The sequence below is a fragment of the Phyllobates terribilis genome, unplaced genomic scaffold (genome assembly GCF_046119375.1).
Source record: "Phyllobates terribilis strain yellow unplaced genomic scaffold, ASM4611937v1 Scaffold_8__6_contigs__length_399053987, whole genome shotgun sequence".
NCBI classification, from domain to species: Eukaryota; Metazoa; Chordata; class Amphibia; order Anura; family Dendrobatidae; genus Phyllobates; species Phyllobates terribilis.
In genome coordinates, this window is record NW_027362768.1 from 7,749,684 (window position 1) to 7,768,295 (window position 18,612).

Genomic DNA, 18,612 nt, shown 5'->3' on the forward strand with positions numbered 1-18,612 from the left:
CACCTATATACTGTACATAGACCTGATGCTTCCTGGACTGCTTCCTAGGAGCCCCATCTGTAGCTACTGTTTCTTCAAAGGTTATTGTCTTCTCCTGTCTTCAGGAGTGCATCGCTCCTATGCCTCCTGGCTCCTTCTTGCTGTGGAGCAGTTCACTCCTGATGAAGGACAATTTGGAACTCTGCACTCTTTGATGTTACAAGCAGAGTCAGCTTTACCTCTGCAGTATTGGAGGAGCACAGGGACCCTGAAGCTGGCTGTATCCCGCAATCTTTGTCCAGTTTAACTTTTAAGCTCCCATCACCACTTTAACCTCCTGAAAATAAAAGAATTGCATTACATTGTCTGATAAATTGTTTTCAGTTCTGTTTATTCCTTGAAATCTTCCAATGTTTTAAAACAACAAGAAAACATTTAGAATTTCCTTTGGTGGAACATTATTACACGTCTTTTGAATGTAAACTTGTGGCTTTCCATAACACCAGCATACGCTCCCTAAGGAAGATTTTCTGAGCATGTCACCCATTTACGGCTTAAAGAGAGCAAGGGAACATTTAGCTCCTAAAGCCGTGAAAGAGAGAAAATGAGTAACATAATAGAATTCAAATAAAGTAAAGAAAAAAAGTAATAAAAAGAAAAAAAATATTTCTGATCTTTTGATGAAGATAATCACTTAATAGATTGTCTGCTAAACACGGATTTGCAATAATACAAAAAATCTACATTTTACATTATTTCAAGAAAAATAACTTCATTTGAATACAAAAGGATAAATACATTTTATTTTTGCTTAAACTCTAGCCTTTTCTCATATTGGATATCATACGCCTTATATACTTTTTTTTTTATTCATTTTTGGCGTATCTATGATATACAAGCCTTAAATTACTCTCATAAAGGATATGGGGCCAAGGAAGGGAGATATGTGCGTCACTAACATTGGACAAAAAAAAATAAATCTTTCGACCAACAAGGGTATACGGAGCGACGTTCACAAAAGCACAGGTGTTAGGGTATTAGGGGACCAATATGGCCGCTTTCCTTTACCCACAATGCACTGGCAGCAAAGAATGACGCTATTTGGTTGGTCCACACACTGGGCAGAGAGGTACAGAAACTGCGTGGAAGTGGCAAACAGGTTCTTGTTGTCCTTTGTTGGAGCAATTTAAGGACAATTAATTAACGTGATTGATCCTGCCATAGTAGCAGTCCTGCTCGGGGCAGCTTGCCTCTCAGGGCTTTTGGATCGGTAGAAGGATTATTTAACCTGCAATTACCATGGCATCAGCTTTGCTTTAAGTGACCTTGTTGCTTAGGCCTTCTGTTTGCTGAAGGTCCTTTCAGCTGGTTCTGATACCACGGCAGTCCTCCTTGGGTCAGCCGCCTCATGAGCCAAAATCATAACAGTCATGGATCTCTCATTCACAAATTGGTACATATGGCTTAGTACAGTCAGGCCCTCTCAGTTTAATTATAATTTATGTATTCCATTATATTTATTTCTCTTTGTCTCTTGTAGCACTTTTTTTTCTCCATAGGAAATTGCAGGTACATTATTCACGTTTTTACAAAGTGCAGAACCGAGCTACAATTATCATGGTGGTCAGATACAAGTTATGGGTAATGGATTCTTGTCCAGATTTAGAAGACGGACAGCTCCCAGTATCCTCACATTTCTGATTCTCGCACAATATTCCCTTGAAGCCATGAGGACATTGGCACCTCACGTTGTTGTGGCAAACTCCACCATTTTGACAACGAAGCAACTCATTGTCACAGATATTTGCTGTGGGAAATAGAAAAAAAACATTAATATCATTCTAGCGTCAGTAATAAATTATCTTCCATGATAAAACATTATATCCAATGTTAAAAGGATTTTCCCATTTTCAAAATGTTTCATCCCATCAGCTATGTAAAAATAATAAAATCAGCTGCATCTACCTCTTCTCCAAAGCTGGTTATTGTTTACAGGCTGCAGCGGTGATATAATGACTACAGTATATGTGACCGCTTCAGGCAATCACTGGGTTTAGTAGCTTGTGACAGCTACATCTGCATTACTGCTGAGCCCACTGATTGGCTGCACTGGTCACATGTTCTTTAGTTGTGTAAGTAATCACTGGGAGCAGCGGTGGAGAGCCAATGCTGGAGCAGGGTAAAGTAAGTATAGCTAATTTTATTATTTTTACATAAGGCAAAAAAATTGTGTAAAATAATTTGAAGATAAAAAAAAAACCACCTGATAAAAAAAAAACACTTTTGACGTTCTAAACATATAAAATGAAAACTAACATTTTTATTTAATCAATATTATGTCGACATAGAAAAACCTATTGAAAGAAAACAGGAAAAGTTGTCATTGTCATAGCTAAAAAGAATATACTGTACATCAGAGTCTTCATAGTTGTTTAAACACAAAGCTAAAAAATAAAATGAAACAAACATCAAGAGGTTCTCCAGTAATAAAGAAATGATTGGTGAATAATCTTAGAATATTAGGTAAGTGACGTCTGCTGCAGACTGCTAGTTTATCGGCAATCGGCACTGCCCACTTCTTTAACATCCAGGGAGGATGGGTGCCGTATTAATGGGAAACAGGCTGCTTGGTAAATAGTACCATGGTTCTTGGCTGATTGGCTGCTTGCTCAGTGGAGTTACACTCTCCAACCAGAGTACAGCAAACATTACCCCCAAAGGTTCAGCAGACAGTCCCATTTGGAGTTGTCTTTGGAGACAATCCTTTGCCACTAGGGTCTTTTTCAACCAGGCTTTTTACCTTATTTCACCTCATTGATTAGTTTTATGTATGAACTCATAACAACATAGTTTACAAATTGTATCTTCTTTGTGGAAAGAGGTTTGACTCTCAGAATCATTTTCTCTGGTTGGTCCAAAGAACCTTAGTCTAACACAGATATTTAGCCATTGGGTATAATGGAAATATCTTAAAGGGAATCTGTCACAAGGTTTTTGCTAACTCAGGAGCATAATGTATGATAAGAGATCCTGATTCCAGCGAAGTATCACTTAGATTACCGGGTGCAGAAGTATTTAGATGAAGCATGTAGCAGAGTTCAGAAAGCTAACCCCGCCCACACCACAGCTTTCTGTGTACACTGTATATTGACAATAAGCTGCTAATCAGTGATGGGGGAGGAGTTGGACCAGGATGTATGTGAGCTGCAATCCAGGCAGTGATAATATCCTAGGTGATAAACACTCATTGTATTGAAACAACAGCACAAAGCCTAATAAGTGACACATCGCTGAAATCAGTGTCTCAGCCCCTACATCATGATGCCTTGAGATTACATAGGGAAAACCGATCTGATTTCCTTTAAGGAGAATGTGTCACAAGGAAATGACCTACTAATAATCAGTTTTTTTGTGAAATGTATTTCTTTTAATTAAAATAGGCAATGTTTTAGTTTTTTATTTTCACATCACGATCTTTATATATATATATACATATATATATACATATATATATATATATATATATATATACATACACCGTATATACAGTACAGACCAAAAGTTTGGACACACCTTCTCATTTAAAGATTTTTCTGTATTTTCATGACTATGAAAATTGTACATTCACACTGAAGGCATCAGAACTATGAATTAACTCATGTGGAATTATATACTTAACAAAAAAGTGTGAAACAACTGAAAATATGTCTTATATTCTATGTTCTTCAAAGTAGCCACCATTTGCTTTGATGACTGCTTTGCACACTCTTGGCATTCTCTTGATGAGCTTCAAGAGGTAGTCACCGGAAATCGTCTTCCAACAATCTTGAAGGAGTTCCCAGAGATGCTTAGCACTTGTTGGCCCTTTTGCCTTCACTCTGCGGTCCAGCTCACCCCAAACCATCTCGATTGGGTTCAGGTCTGGTGACTGTGGAGACCAGGTCATCTGGCGTATCACCCCATCACTCTCCCTCTTGGTCAAATAGCCCTTACACAGCCTGGAGGTGTGTTTGGGATCATTGTCCTGTTGAAAAATAAATGATGGTCCAACTAAACGCAAACCGGATGGAATAGCCTGCCGCTGCAAGATGCTGTGGTAGCCATGCTGGTTCAGTATGCCTCCAATTTTGAATAAATCCCCAACAGTGTCACCAGCAAAGCACCCCCACACCATCACACCTCCTCCTCCATGCTTCACGGTGGGAACCAGGCATGTAGAGTCCATCCGTTCACCTTTTCTGCGTCGCACAAAGACACGGTGGTTGGAACCAAAGATCTCAAATTTGGCCTCATCAGACCAAAGCACAGATTTCCACTGGTCTAATGTCCATTCCTTGTGTTCTTTAGCCCAAACAAGTCTCTTCTGCTTGTTGCCTGTCCTTAGCAGTGGTTTCCTATCAGCTATTTTACCATGAAGGCCTGCTGCACAAAGTCTCCTCTTCACAGTTGTTGTAGAGATGTGTCTGCTGCTAGAATTCTGTGTGGCATTTGTAGCACCCTGAGGATTCGGCTGCTACAGGGGTATTGCACCTCAACCCAGAGGTGTGATATTCCACTCCCGGGTAAGGATGGAGTGTGGAACTGAGCTCAGTTAGCTGCATGCACTACACACATCCCATTTCCGAGGAACAGACCGACGGTACTCCCACTAGAGAAATGTGCAGGTACGATAGTGTCTGTTCCTGGCTGGAGTGGGAGGGGGGTGGAACATCCCAGTAGTGTAGGGGCAGATAGGGGGAGCAGTCTGGGTAATGCTAGGAGCTCATTGGGTGCTGGTCACCTGAGCTCACACATAGAGGGAGTATATAAGGTGGGCACCATCTTAGATCAGGGTCAGTCAGTTGTCAGTCAGTCTGTGAGACGTCAGTCTGTCAGAGTGTAACCTGAGAAGCAGAGCAGAGGAGAAGAGAGAGAGACCCAGAGGCGCAGAGGGGACCCCAAGAGCCCATAAGAGAGCTAATAGGGTGAAGGGTCGGCAACAGGGTACCGGATCCCAAGCTGGCAGAGGCTACAGCACACCTTAGCCAGGAACCGGAGGTCGTGGGCAGGATCTGCCACGATCACCCACTAAATCCACCCGGAAGGCAGACCAAGAATAGGGTCAGGGAGCCCAGAGGAGGCTTGACCAACAAGAGGCCCGAGGGAGCCGGACTTAGGTGGATCCCTGGTGGGAACGGCCAGAAGAAGGGGGAGACAGAAAGGAGCTCAGGACCACACTCCGGAGTTGCCTGGGAGTTGACCGAGTCCAGGACCTGGTGGACGCAGCACGGCTTGGGTGGTCACTGCTGTACACAGTGACCCGAGCAACACCAGTAAGTAAAACCCTGGAACTGCATTTTATGCCTCTGAGTCTCTTTGCTGCACCTTCACAACCACCATCCTCCACGGCTGACCCCTGAGGCTATACCCCTCCCGTTGGGGGTTATACTACCTAAGCTGCACTCACATCATCAGCCTCAGTGGACCCTGCTGCAGCGGCGGCCGTATTGACCGCAAATCAACGGGTGGCGTAGTCGACACAAAAGAACATCTAGTAACATCATAAGGACTGCCACACACTGAGTTTGACACCCTGGGCACGGACCGGGTCACAGCCACTCGGAGACTACAACCCCCATCTGATCCGGCTCCGGGTATCCCTAACAGCACTGGCCCATGGGGCGCGTCAACTTTGGCGTAGTCGGCAGGATTACATGCCCGCAACAACCGGGTACTGCGTGCCTGAAGAAAAGTTCACTGTTACCTCAAAAAGAAGTCTCCTGCCGGTTCCGGAGGGTCCCCGCCAACGGACCCCATCACAGGTCGTTTCCCGCCGGTTGTCCGCCATTTGCAGCTTTTTCCCGCCATCCATGGAGTTTCCCGCCACTGGGAGACGATTCCCGCCATTTCCGAAGATTTCCCGCCTTGGAAGAGCGGACGCCATTATGGGCGTGCCAGAGGGTGGCAAAAGGCCACCTCCCATCGTGGGCCAGGTCGAAGAATGGCGCCAAAAGCGGAAACCGCGCCCACCAACAGAGACTGTGATGCTGGAAGTGTCCATCAGCGTGAGGGAACTGCCCCTGGAACTGACAATCACAAAGTTGCCCCGGGACCACCCTCAATGTGGGCGGAGACAGAACAAGAGAACAAAGATGGGTGTCGCCTGGAGCAGTCTGGAGAGAGCGCACCCGGAGACAAGACGTCTGGAGGAGAGTCCAGAGAGAGCGTACCCGGAGATGGAGGGAGAGTCAGGCAGCACCGACCCAGTGGTCAGGAGCCTGTTGCAGGTCGCCACTCCAGAAGGCCTGCTGGAGATCCTAGCACAGCTCCCCCGAGACCGGGAGTGTGCACAGACCGCGCTGGAGGGCCTCGCACGGAGGATGGCCCGGGTGCAGCGGGAGACGTTGGCGGAGTGGAGCCGAGAGATGGCCCAGCAGACCGAAACCCGTCAGCGGAGCACGCCACCCGAGACGAGGAGACAGACCGCCTCTGAGGATGGCGCAGGAGGAATGAAGGCAGGAGACGGCGCCGAGAAGGGAGCTGAACGGACGGAGGCAGGTAAAGGGGACGTCTCTACCCCGAGCCGGGAAACCGCGTGCCTGCCCCAGCTCCCCGTCGCAGAGCCCGAAATTCCCCCTGCCGTGCCCGTCGCTGCATCGTCACCGCCGCAGACTAGGCCTCAACCGGAAACCGCGGCCGCGACCCCTGTGACGTCACACGCCTCGACCTCGAGCGTGGCAAAGCAGGAAATACCACCGGCCTGGTCGCAAGGCCTAATACCCCTGGGCGCCGCTATTCCAACAGCGCCCCCTACCTCCGCGGAGCCACCGGCCTGGTCGCAGGGCCGAATAACCCAGGGCGCCGCCGTTCTTACGGTGCCCTTTGCCTTTAAGGTGCCCCAGGCCTGGTCGCAAGGCCTGGTTAACCCGGGCGCCGCTACCATCAACGCGCCCACAACATCTAGAGTGCCGCACCTGGGTGAAAATCTATTTGCCCAGCATACGTGCCCGGATGGGCAGCCCTTTGTATGGCCTCAGGAGTATATTCAGCTGGAACTCCAGAGAGCAAGGCCCATGTGCGAGCCCCTGATTCCGGCTCCGAAGCCCGCAAGGAGGACCTCGCCCCCACTGGAGGAGATCCAGTTCGAGTGGGACCCCACCGGAGAAGACCTCATGGGGTTCACTCAGGAGACTCGGGCGGCCGCAGCGGAGCGTGCAGAGTGCTGCCGGCAGCAGCTCGAGGTCTTCGAGAGGGAGCGGAGAGAGAGGCGGGTCCGGGAACAGCAAATGCAGATAAGGAGCGCGGAGCAGAAGAGCCGGACCAGGAGGAAACCCCGTGCAGCTCATGGTCCCCGTGCCACCGGGACTGTGATAAAATTCAACATGCAGCACGGATGGGGCTTTATCAGAGACCATCAGACCCCCGGCGACGTCTTTGTAACCTGCAGAGACGTAGAAAGCCATCTGCCGGAGGGACACAGAGGTCGTGACCTGTATGTAGGGGACGAGGTCACCTTCACCCGGCACAAGTGTGCCAAAGGACCCTACGCCCTCCATGTGCATCGCCTGACGGAGGAGGAGCTGCGGTGTGAGGAGGAGAAAGAGGACCCGGACGGGTCTGAAGAATCTAAAGAAAGAGCAGGAGGACGCCGTCGTTGAAGTACGGTAGAGAGAGACTGTACATAGTTACCCGTCAGGGTATAAGAACTGTTCTAGTTAAAATATAGTCTCCGTTGGGACCAGCCAATTGAACTGAATCCCGTGTGTCCCTATTCCCACTGACCGAGGACTGAGAGCGGCCATATTTCCCTTGTATATAGTTGCACTTCCTAAAGCGCCCCCTACCGGTTTTATAGTAATCTGTTGTTTTCTTCCAAGAGAGACTGTCGCACCTTACCCGGTCACAAGTTGCACCGTGGCCGGAGGAACAAGAATGTTATTTATGAAAAGTTTTATATGAAAAGTTTTATAATATATAAGATGTTTTATATGTTGATGTTTATGAAAAAAAAAATTGTATGTTTGGATGTTTTTATATCTTACAGCCCGAGGACGTGCTGTGGTTTACCAGGGGGGAATGTAGCACCCTGAGGATTCGGCTGCTACAGGGGTATTGCACCTCAACCCAGAGGTGTGATATTCCACTCCCGGGTAAGGATGGAGTGTGGAACTGAGCTCAGTTAGCTGCATGCACTACACACATCCCATTTCCGAGGAACAGACCGACGGTACTCCCACTAGAGAAATGTGCAGGTACGATAGTGTCTGTTCCTGGCTGGAGTGGGAGAGGGGTGGAACATCCCAGTAGTGTAGGGGCAGATAGGGGGAGCAGTCTGGGTAATGCTAGGAGCTCATTGGGTGCTGGTCACCTGAGCTCACACATAGAGGGAGTATATAAGGTGGGCACCATCTTAGATCAGGGTCAGTCAGTTGTCAGTCAGTCTGTGAGACGTCAGTCTGTCAGAGTGTAACCTGAGAAGCAGAGCAGAGGAGAAGAGAGAGAGACCCAGAGGCGCAGAGGGGACCCCAAGAGCCCATAAGAGAGCTAATAGGGTGAAGGGTCGGCAACAGGGTACCGGATCCCAAGCTGGCAGAGGCTACAGCACACCTTAACCAGGAACCGGAGGTCGTGGGCAGGATCTGCCACGATCACCCACTAAATCCACCCGGAAGGCAGACCAAGAATAGGGTCAGGGAGCCCAGAGGAGGCTTGACCAACAAGAGGCCCGAGGGAGCCGGACTTAGGTGGATCCCTGGTGGGAACGGCCAGAAGAAGGGGGAGACAGAAAGGAGCTCAGGACCACACTCCGGAGTTGCCTGGGAGTTGACCGAGTCCAGGACCTGGTGGACGCAGCACGGCTTGGGTGGTCACTGCTGTACACAGTGACCCGAGCAACACCAGTAAGTAAAACCCTGGAACTGCATTTTATGCCTCTGAGTCTCTTTGCTGCACCTTCACAACCACCATCCTCCACGGCTGACCCCCTGAGGCTATACCCCTCCCGTTGGGGGTTATACTACCTAAGCTGCACTCACATCATCAGCCTCAGTGGACCCTGCTGCAGCGGCGGCCGTATTGACCGCAAATCAACGGGTGGCGTAGTCGACACAAAAGAACATCTAGTAACATCATAAGGACTGCCACACACTGAGTTTGACACCCTGGGCACGGACCGGGTCACAGCCACTCGGAGACTACAACCCCCATCTGATCCGGCTCCGGGTATCCCTAACAGCACTGGCCCAGGGGGCGCGTCACATTGACCTGGTCTCTAATCTGAGCTGCTGATAACCTGCGATTTCTGAGGCTGGTGACTCGGATAAACTTATCCTCAGAAGCAGAGGACTCTTGGTCTTCCTTTCCTGGGGCGGTCCTCATGTGAGCCAGTTTCTTTGTAGCGCTTGATGGCTTTTGCAACTGCACTTGGGGACACTTTCAAAGTTTTCCCAATTTTTCGCACTGACTGACCTTCATTTCTTAAAGTAATGATGGCCACTCGTTTTTCTTTACTTAGCTGCTTTTTTCTTGCCATAATACAAATTCTAACAGTCTATTCAGTAGGACTATCAGCTGTGTATCCACCAGACTTCTGCACAACACAACGGATGGTCCCAACCCCATTTATAAGGCAAGACATCCCACTTATTATACCTGACAGGGCACACCTGTGAAGTAAAAACCATTTCCGGTGACTACCTCTTGAAGCTCATCAAGAGAATGTCAAGAGTGTGCAAAGCAGTCATCAAATCAAAAGGTGGCTACTTTGAAGAACCTAGAATATAAGACATATTTTCAGTTGTTTCACACTTTTTTTGTTAAGTATATAATTCCACATGTGTTAATTCATAGTTTTGATGCCTTCAGTGTGAAAGTACAATTTTTATAGTAATGAAAATACAGAAAAATCTTTAAATGAGAAGGTGTGTCCAAACTTTTGATCGGTACTGTATATGAAAAAAGAAATCTTGCAGTTTTCACTCTGGCCTCTGGGCCGTTCTAGACTCATACTTCCAGTTCCTTCAGGAAATCTACAAGTATATTGGCAGCAATAGACTCATGCTGACCCTATCTTTTGTACTGAAACATCTTATGAGCGTGGGTGTACAAAGGTCATTGTAAAGAGAGTGGGAAGCAGGGGCAGCTGTGACATTACTTATTGTGAATGGTGGATCTTGTGTTATCAGCTGTGTATACAGGTTTTATCTGTCATTGTAATCCTGTCTGTGATGATAATGATACTGCTGAAAAGTCTTCTGTAAACATTTGTAAGTATGAGTCTGAAATAGCCCCAGTAGGCAGTATAAAAATTATAAAAAACTTTTCTATTTTTTTTAAATACAGATTACAATATGTAAAAAACCTTCATTGACATATTTTTAATACATTTAACACAAAAACCTGATTTAAACAATTGGTCATTTTCTGACGATACATTCCCTTTAAGGAAATTGTATAGGATTAGATAAACATGACTGCTTTTTTACCCCACAAGCAAAGCCTCACTTGTCCAAGGCTTGTATGTGGTATTTCAGCCTAGCTCCACTTAAGTGAATAGAGCTGATCTGCCATACCAAAAATGAAAATAGGGGTTAAAAATAATTTCACCTGAAGAACAGACGTTTTGCTAGTTTGGCAGCTTCTCTACACTAGCCTGTTATTGAGAAGCGAGTGTATCTCGAAATGTTCATTCACATTAATCAGCCAATGTAAATGCAACCTACAGTAGGTTTCATAGAACCTACAGGAGATGTTATTCCACTATGCCCCTGACTATTAGTTCTCCGGAAAAGGTTTAACCCACCCTGAGGACTCGCAACTTCAATAACACATTTTGGGTTCCTAAAAGCAAAAACTTGTCCTAACCCCATTACACTCCAAGATTACATGCCACGTTGTGTATGATTTGATGCTTATAACCTAATTGTTATATGATATTTGCTAATTACAACTCAAAAACTAAATATGTTGAATAGGTTGTCCACTACTTTTACACTGATGACCTATCCATAGGGTAGTTCATCAATGTCTGACCAGCAGTGGTCCGACACCCGGCACCCCCGCTGATCAGCTGTTATTGGTGTCGGGGGCCGCCGGCCGGAAATACTCATTTGTCAAGCTGCTCCGTCTTCTGATAGTGGCCGCGGCCAGGTACTACACATTTGCCTCCTATTGATTTGAATAGGCGGCCGATGTGCAGTGCCAAGCCCCAGCCACTACAAGTAAACGGAGCAGCTTGGGAAGCGAGCACTGCCGGCCGGTGGCCACCGCTGACACCAATAATAGCTGATCAGCGGGGGTGCCGGGTGTCGGACCCTGGCCAATCAGACATTGATGACCTATCCTAAGTATAGGCCATCAATGTAGTAGTGGACAACCTCTTTAAGTTAAAACTTTCTTGAGAATCACTTGTTCTGCATAATACCTATTAGTATGAAAACTATAAAATCACACTGCACCCGGCTGCATCAATTTAAGAGATAGCTGTGTAGTGACTCAGTTGACACTGCTGTAACTTTTTCCTCCGTTTGGGCTAGTACACAAAATGGTTAATACCATGGTGGAGCCCATATGATGAATAGTGCCTAATGTGCTGCTTTCCCAGAGGTTCAGACCTTTCCTTGACAAGCGATTTGTCAAGTCCATGCCATTGGGAAAAATGGCAGTGACAGGAAACGACAGACCTGCACAGCCCCGTGCAGCACAAAGTGTATGATTGTTTAAAATGGCGTGTTAGAAATCCATTTGACCTTTACTTGTATCTGATTCCTGGCAAGGAAAAAATATTTCCTTGACATTTTTATTAAAAGTAGAAAAAATATTAATGTTTAGAAGAATAAAAAGTTACTTAACTTTCTCATATCACCTTCTCAGAATTACCCAAGGAGCATTGCCCTATCGTGTCCATTAGGAACAGTTTCACATCACTAAATGTAAGTTCTTGAAGGATTTTTAACTATTTAGTGACAGACAACTCAAGGACTTAAGCTGGCAATACACTCTAAATAGCTGTCGACTAACGATGGGTCCATAGCTATAGTATCTCTTCCAATTCCTCTATGCACATGCAGATTGAGCTCAGCCTAGAGTTCATAGGTCTTTAAAGCGCACCTATCAGCAGGATTGCGCTCCGTAAACTACATACACTGTCAGGTGGGCGACATTACACTAATTAATATGATATCTTGGCTGATGAAATCCGTCCTGTGCTTCTTGTGTAATCTTTACTTTCAGTTTGGAGATAATGATATGCCCGTGCTCCGCCCAGGCCTGTGGGGGGCGCTCTATCTGGTGCTCTGCTTACATATTCATCTGTATGCTCTTATGACAGCTCACTGATCCTTCATTGACCTGCCTCCTATTTAACCTAGCCCCGCACTACTAGATGCATTATGTAAAATAGGAGGCCGGTCAGTGAACAATCAGTGAGCTGTCATAAGAGCATACAGATGAATATGTAAGCAGAGCACCAGATAGAGCGCCCCTCACAGGCCACCCCGGAGCACGAGCATATCATTATCTCCAAACTGAGAGTAAAGATTACACAAGAACCACAGGACGGATTTCATAAACCAAGGTATCATATTAATCAGTGTAATGTCGCCCACCTGACAGTGTATGTAGTTTACTGAGCACAATCCTGCTGACAGATGCATTTTAATGGAGATAGGGGAGAAATATGCTGAAAAAACAGTCAGTGACTTATCTTTGCTGAGAACAAAAGGATTAGGCATTTACTGCCCAATCATTCTCTTCCCCAGCATCATCATCATGGCTCCCTTATATATCAGATGGTCATATGGGACCCCCAAAATCGTGCAGATTTTGCAGATTTTAATCTGTTTGGGGGCATCACTGCTAGATTTGGTTTACATGTGACGCGCCCCCTGGGCCAGTGCTGTTAGGGATACCCGGAGCCGGATCAGATGGGGGTTGTAGTCTCCGAGTGGCTGTGACCCGGTCCGTGCCCAGGGTGTCAAACTCAGTGTGTGGCAGTCCTTATAGATGTTACTAGATGTTCTTTTATGTCGACTACGCCACCCGTTGATTTGCGGTCACTACGGCCGCCGCTGCAGCAGGGTCCGCTGAGGCTGGTGGTGTGTGTGCAGCTTTGGGTAGGATAACCCCCAACGGGAGGGGTATAGCCTCAGGGGGTCAGCCGTGGAGGATGGTGGTTGTGAAGGTGCAGCAAAGAGACTCAGAGGCATAAAATGCAGTTCCAGGGTTTTACTTACTGGTGTTGCTCGGGTCACTGTGTACAGCAGTGACCACCCGAGCCGTGCTGCGTCCACCAGGTCCTGGACTCGGTCAACTCCCAGGCAACTCCGGAGTGTGGTCCTGAGCTCCTTTCTGACTCTCCCTTCTTCTGGCCGTTCCCACCAGGGATCCACCTAAGTCCGGCTCCCTCGGGCCTCTTGTTGGGAAACCCTTGTCTCTGGGTTCCCTGACCCTATTCTTGGTCTGCCTTCTGGGTGGATTTAGTGGGTGGTCGTGGCAGATCCTGCCCACGACCTCCGGTCTCTGGCTGAGGATTAGTGCTGTAGCCTCCACCAGCTTGGGATCCGGTACCCTGTTGCCGACCCTTCACCCTATTAGCTCTCTTATGGGCTCTTGGGGTCCCCTCTTCCTGCGCCTCTGGGTCCCTCTTCCTTCTCCTCTGCTCTGCTTCTCAGGCTCTCAGACAGACTGTCTGACTGGCTGACTGACAACTGACTGACTGACCCTGATCTAAGATGGTGCCCACCTTATATACTCCCTCTATGTGTGAGCTCAGGTGACCAGCACCCAATGAGCTCCTAGCTTTACCCAGGCTGCTCCCCCTATCTGCCCCTACACTACTGGGATGTTCCACCCCCCTCCCACTCCAGCCAGGAACAGACACTGTCGTACCTGCACATTTCTCTAGTGGGAGTACCATCGGTCTGTTCCCCGGAAATGGGATGTGTGTAGTGCATGCAGCTAACTGAGCTCAGTTCCACACTCCATCCTTACCCGGGAGTGGAATACCACACCTCTGGGTTGAGGTGCAATACCCCTGTAGCAGCCGAATCCTCAGGGTGCTACATTCCCCCCTGGTAAATCACAGCACGTCCTCGGGCTGTAAAAGAATAAACATCCAAAAACATACAATTTTTTTTTCATAAACATCATAAACATATAAAACAATATATATATATCATAAAACTTTTCATATAAAACTCCTCATTAGAAACATTCTTGTTCCTCCGGCCACGGTGCAACTTGTGACCGGGTAAAGTGCGACAGTCTCTCTTGGAAGAAAACAGTTTCCTATAAAACCGGTAGAGGGCGCCTTAGGAAGCGCAACTATATACAAATGGGATATGGCTGCTCTCAGTCCTCGACCAGTGGGATTAAGGACGGCTGTTCACAGTCCTCAGCCTGTTAAGGGATGGGGACACACGGGTACAGTTCACTCTTTTGTCCCAAGGGGGAACATATTTTAAGCAGCAACAGTTTTTTGGTACCCCTACGGGCAACTATATACAGTCTCTTCTCTACCGTACTCAACGACGGCGTCCTCCTCCTGCTCTTTCTTTGGATTCAGTTTCTGTTTCAGACCCGTCCGGGTCCTCTTGCTCCTCCTCACACCGCAGCTCCTCCTCCGTCAGGCGATGCACATGGAGGGCGTAGGGTCCTTTGGCACACTTGTGCCGGGTGAAGGTGACCTCGTCCCCTAGATACAGGTCACGACCTCTGTGTCCCTCCGGCAGATGGCTTTCTACGTCTCTGCGGGTCACAAAGACGTCGCCGGGGGTATGATGGTCTCTAATGAAGCCCCACCCATGCTGCAGGTTGAACTTAATCACAGTCCCGATGGTGCGGGGACCATGAGCTGCACGGGGGTTCCTCCGGGTCCGGCTCTTCTGTTCAGCGCTCTGTATTTGCAGCCGCTGCTCACGGACCCGCCTCTCTCTCCTTTCCCTGTCAAAGACTTCCAACTGCTGGCGGCAGCATTCCGCACGCTCAGCTGCGGCTGCCCTTGTTTCCTGAGTGAACCCCATGAGGTCTCCTCCGGTGGGGTCCCACTCGAACTGCGCTTCTTCCAGCGGGAGCGGGGTCATCTTGACAGGCGCCGGAGGCGGTATCAGGGGCTCATCTAGAGGCCGTTCCCTCCGGAGTCGGGGATTGACGAACTCCGGAGGCCACACAAAGGGCTGCCCATCCGGGCACGTATGCTGGGCGAACAGGTCTTCACCCAGGTGCGGCGCTCTAGAGGTTGAGGGCGCTGTGGTGGTAGCGGCGCCCAGGTTTACCAGGCCTTGCGACCAGGCTTGGGGCACCCTGAATGTGAAGGGCACCGTGAAGACGGCGGCGCCCGGGTGTTCCTGGCCTTTCGACCAGGCCGGCGGCTCGGCAGAGGTGGAGGGCGCTGTTGGTACTGCGGCGCCCGGGGGCACTCGGCCTTGCGACCAGGCCGGTGGCTTCTCCTGCTTGGCCGCGCTCTGGATTGAGGCACGTGACATAGCAGGGGGCGTGGCCGCGGCTCCGGCCGCTTGAGGCCTTGCTTGGAGCGATGACGCAGCGGCTACGGGAACGGTGAGTGGGGCTTCGGGCTCTGCGACGGGGAGCTGGGGCAGGTTTACGGCTTCTGGGCACGGGATGCTGTCGTCCCCATTACCTGCCTTCATCTCTTCGGCTCCCTCCGCGGCGCCGTCTCCGGCCGTCATCCCTCCTTCGCCGTCCTCAGAGGTGGACTTGCTCCCCGCTGCGGGTGGCATGCTTCGCTGGCGGGCTCCGGCTTGCTGGGCCATCTCTCGAGTCCACTCCGCCAGTGTTTCCTGCTGCACCCGGGCCATCCTCCGTGCTAGGCCCTCCAGCGCGGTCTGTGCACGCTCCCGATCTCCGGGGAGCTGCGCCAGGATCTCCAGCAGGCCTTCTGGAGTGGCGACCTGCAACAGGCTCCTGACCACTGGGTCGGTGCTGCCTGCCTCTCCCTCCATCTCCGGGTGTGTTCTCTCTGGACTCTCCTCCAGACTTCTTGTCTCCGGGTGCGCTCTCTCCAGACTGCTCCAGGCGACACCCATCTTTGTTCTCTTGTTCTGTCTCCGCCCACATTGAGGGTGGTCCCGGGGCAACTTAGTGATTGTCAGTTCCAGGGGCAGTTCTCTTACGCTGATGGACACTTCCAGCATCACAGTCTCTGTTGGTGGGCGCGGTTTCCGCTTTTGGCGCCATTCTTCGACCTGGCCCACGATGGGAGGTGGCCTTTTGCCACCCTCTGGCACGCCCATAATGGCGTCCGCTCTTCCAAGGCGGGAAATCTTCGGAAATGGCGGGAATCGTCTCCCAGTGGCGGGAAACTCCATGGATGGCGGGAAAAAGCTGCAAATGGCGGACAACCGGCGGGAAACGACCTGTGATGGGGTCCGTTGGTGGGGACCCTCCGGAACCGGCGGGAGACTTCTTTTTGAGGTAACGGTGAACTTTTCTTCAGGCACGCAGTACCCGGTTGTTGCGGGCACGTTATCCTGCCGACTACGCCAAAGTTGACGCGCCCCCTGGGCCAGTGCTGTTAGGGATACCCGGAGCCGGATCAGATGGGGGTTGTAGTCTCCGAGTGGCTGTGACCCGGTCCGTGCCCAGGGTGTCAAACTCAGTGTGTGGCAGTCCTTATAGATGTTACTAGATGTTCTTTTATGTCGACTACGCCACCCGTTGATTTGCGGTCACTACGGCCGCCGCTGCAGCAGGGTCCGCTGAGGCTGGTGGTGTGTGTGCAGCTTTGGGTAGGATAACCCCCAACGGGAGGGGTATAGCCTCAGGGGGTCAGCCGTGGAGGATGGTGGTTGTGAAGGTGCAGCAAAGAGACTCAGAGGCATAAAATGCAGTTCCAGGGTTTTACTTACTGGTGTTGCTCGGGTCACTGTGTACAGCAGTGACCACCCGAGCCGTGCTGCGTCCACCAGGTCCTGGACTCGGTCAACTCCCAGGCAACTCCGGAGTGTGGTCCTGAGCTCCTTTCTGACTCTCCCTTCTTCTGGCCGTTCCCACCAGGGATCCACCTAAGTCCGGCTCCCTCGGGCCTCTTGTTGGGAAACCCTTGTCTCTGGGTTCCCTGACCCTATTCTTGGTCTGCCTTCCGGGTGGATTTAGTGGGTGGTCGTGGCAGATCCTGCCCACGACCTCCGGTCTCTGGCTGAGGATTAGTGCTGTAGCCTCCACCAGCTTGGGATCCGGTACCCTGTTGCCGACCCTTCACCCTATTAGCTCTCTTATGGGCTCTTGGGGTCCCCTCTTCCTGCGCCTCTGGGTCCCTCTTCCTTCTCCTCTGCTCTGCTTCTCAGGCTCTCAGACAGACTGTCTGACTGGCTGACTGACAACTGACTGACTGACCCTGATCTAAGATGGTGCCCACCTTATATACTCCCTCTATGTGTGAGCTCAGGTGACCAGCACCCAATGAGCTCCTAGCTTTACCCAGGCTGCTCCCCCTATCTGCCCCTACACTACTGGGATGTTCCACCCCCCTCCCACTCCAGCCAGGAACAGACACTGTCGTACCTGCACATTTCTCTAGTGGGAGTACCATCGGTCTGTTCCCCGGAAATGGGATGTGTGTAGTGCATGCAGCTAACTGAGCTCAGTTCCACACTCCATCCTTACCCGGGAGTGGAATACCACACCTCTGGGTTGAGGTGCAATACCCCTGTAGCAGCCGAATCCTCAGGGTGCTACACATGTGCATTAATATCCATTATTTAAGAATCATCTGTCTTTTTAGATATCTTTTTAAACATCAAGAAGAGCACACTGCAACACTGTTCTTGTTGCCAATACTGGAACTTTGGAGGTTTGCCAGAATCAGTTTAAAGGGAATTTTTCAGTTTGATCTATCAAAGTAAATGAAGGTCATGCCACTTATATTGTACAATGCAAGTTAAAACAGTGCTAGACATGCCCCTGGTTAAGCTCAAGTATAAGCTAGCACAAATCCTTTTAGGGGAAATAGCCCATATAAAAATTATACCTTTAGTGTTGCAATTGCTGCCTCCATTCTGCAAAAACTGTTTAGTCAAAATATCCTAATTACTGTGCTCACTGATTTTGCATGCCCCACGCCCTCACGGGTTTTGCATGCCCTACGCCCTCACTGGTTTTGCATGCCCTCACTGGTTTTGCATGCCCTCACTGGTTTTGCATGCCCACACGCCCTCACTGGTTTTGCATGCTCCACACGCCCTCACTGGTTTTGCATGCTCCACACCCTCACTGGTTTTGCATGCTCCACACCCTCACTGGTTTTGCATGCTCCACACCCTCACTGGTTTTGCATTCCCCACGTCCTCACTGGTTTTGCATGCCACATGCCCTCACTGATTTTGCATGCCCCCATGCCCTCACTGGTGACTGACAGCCCTGCCTAGTCTGAGAACGTTTAAGCAAGATAGAGGTGTCAGTCATCAGTGAGTGAGGCGAGGACATGCTACACCCGTGGGCAGTATGGTGACTGAGCCTACTGGCAAAACCAAGGGTGTATCCTAATTAGCATACTTTGATTAAGCTTCAGTTTCTGCTGTATGGAATCAGCAATTAGAGAACTACGGTTTGTTTTATAGGCGCTATTTCCCTTTTAAGGCCACGTGCTTAGTTTATACTGTCAGCTGAGGCTGATAGATTCCCTTTAACACCTTTAAT

At 49.5% G+C, this 18,612-nt stretch overlaps 1 protein-coding gene across 7 annotated transcripts in view; it reads right to left on the bottom strand.

Moving 5' to 3' along the window:
• Positions 1-353: 353 nt before the first annotated feature.
• NTNG1 (netrin G1) overlaps positions 354-18,612 on the bottom strand; it is a 429,565-nt gene continuing 411,306 nt past the window's right edge. For all 7 annotated transcript variants that reach the window (XM_073642847.1, XM_073642843.1, XM_073642845.1 and 4 more), the window contains one exon: positions 354-1,786. In XM_073642847.1, coding sequence (XP_073498948.1) covers positions 1,566-1,786 — 221 coding nt within the window. In that variant the 3' untranslated portion in view covers positions 354-1,565. The remainder of the gene's footprint in view (positions 1,787-18,612) is intronic.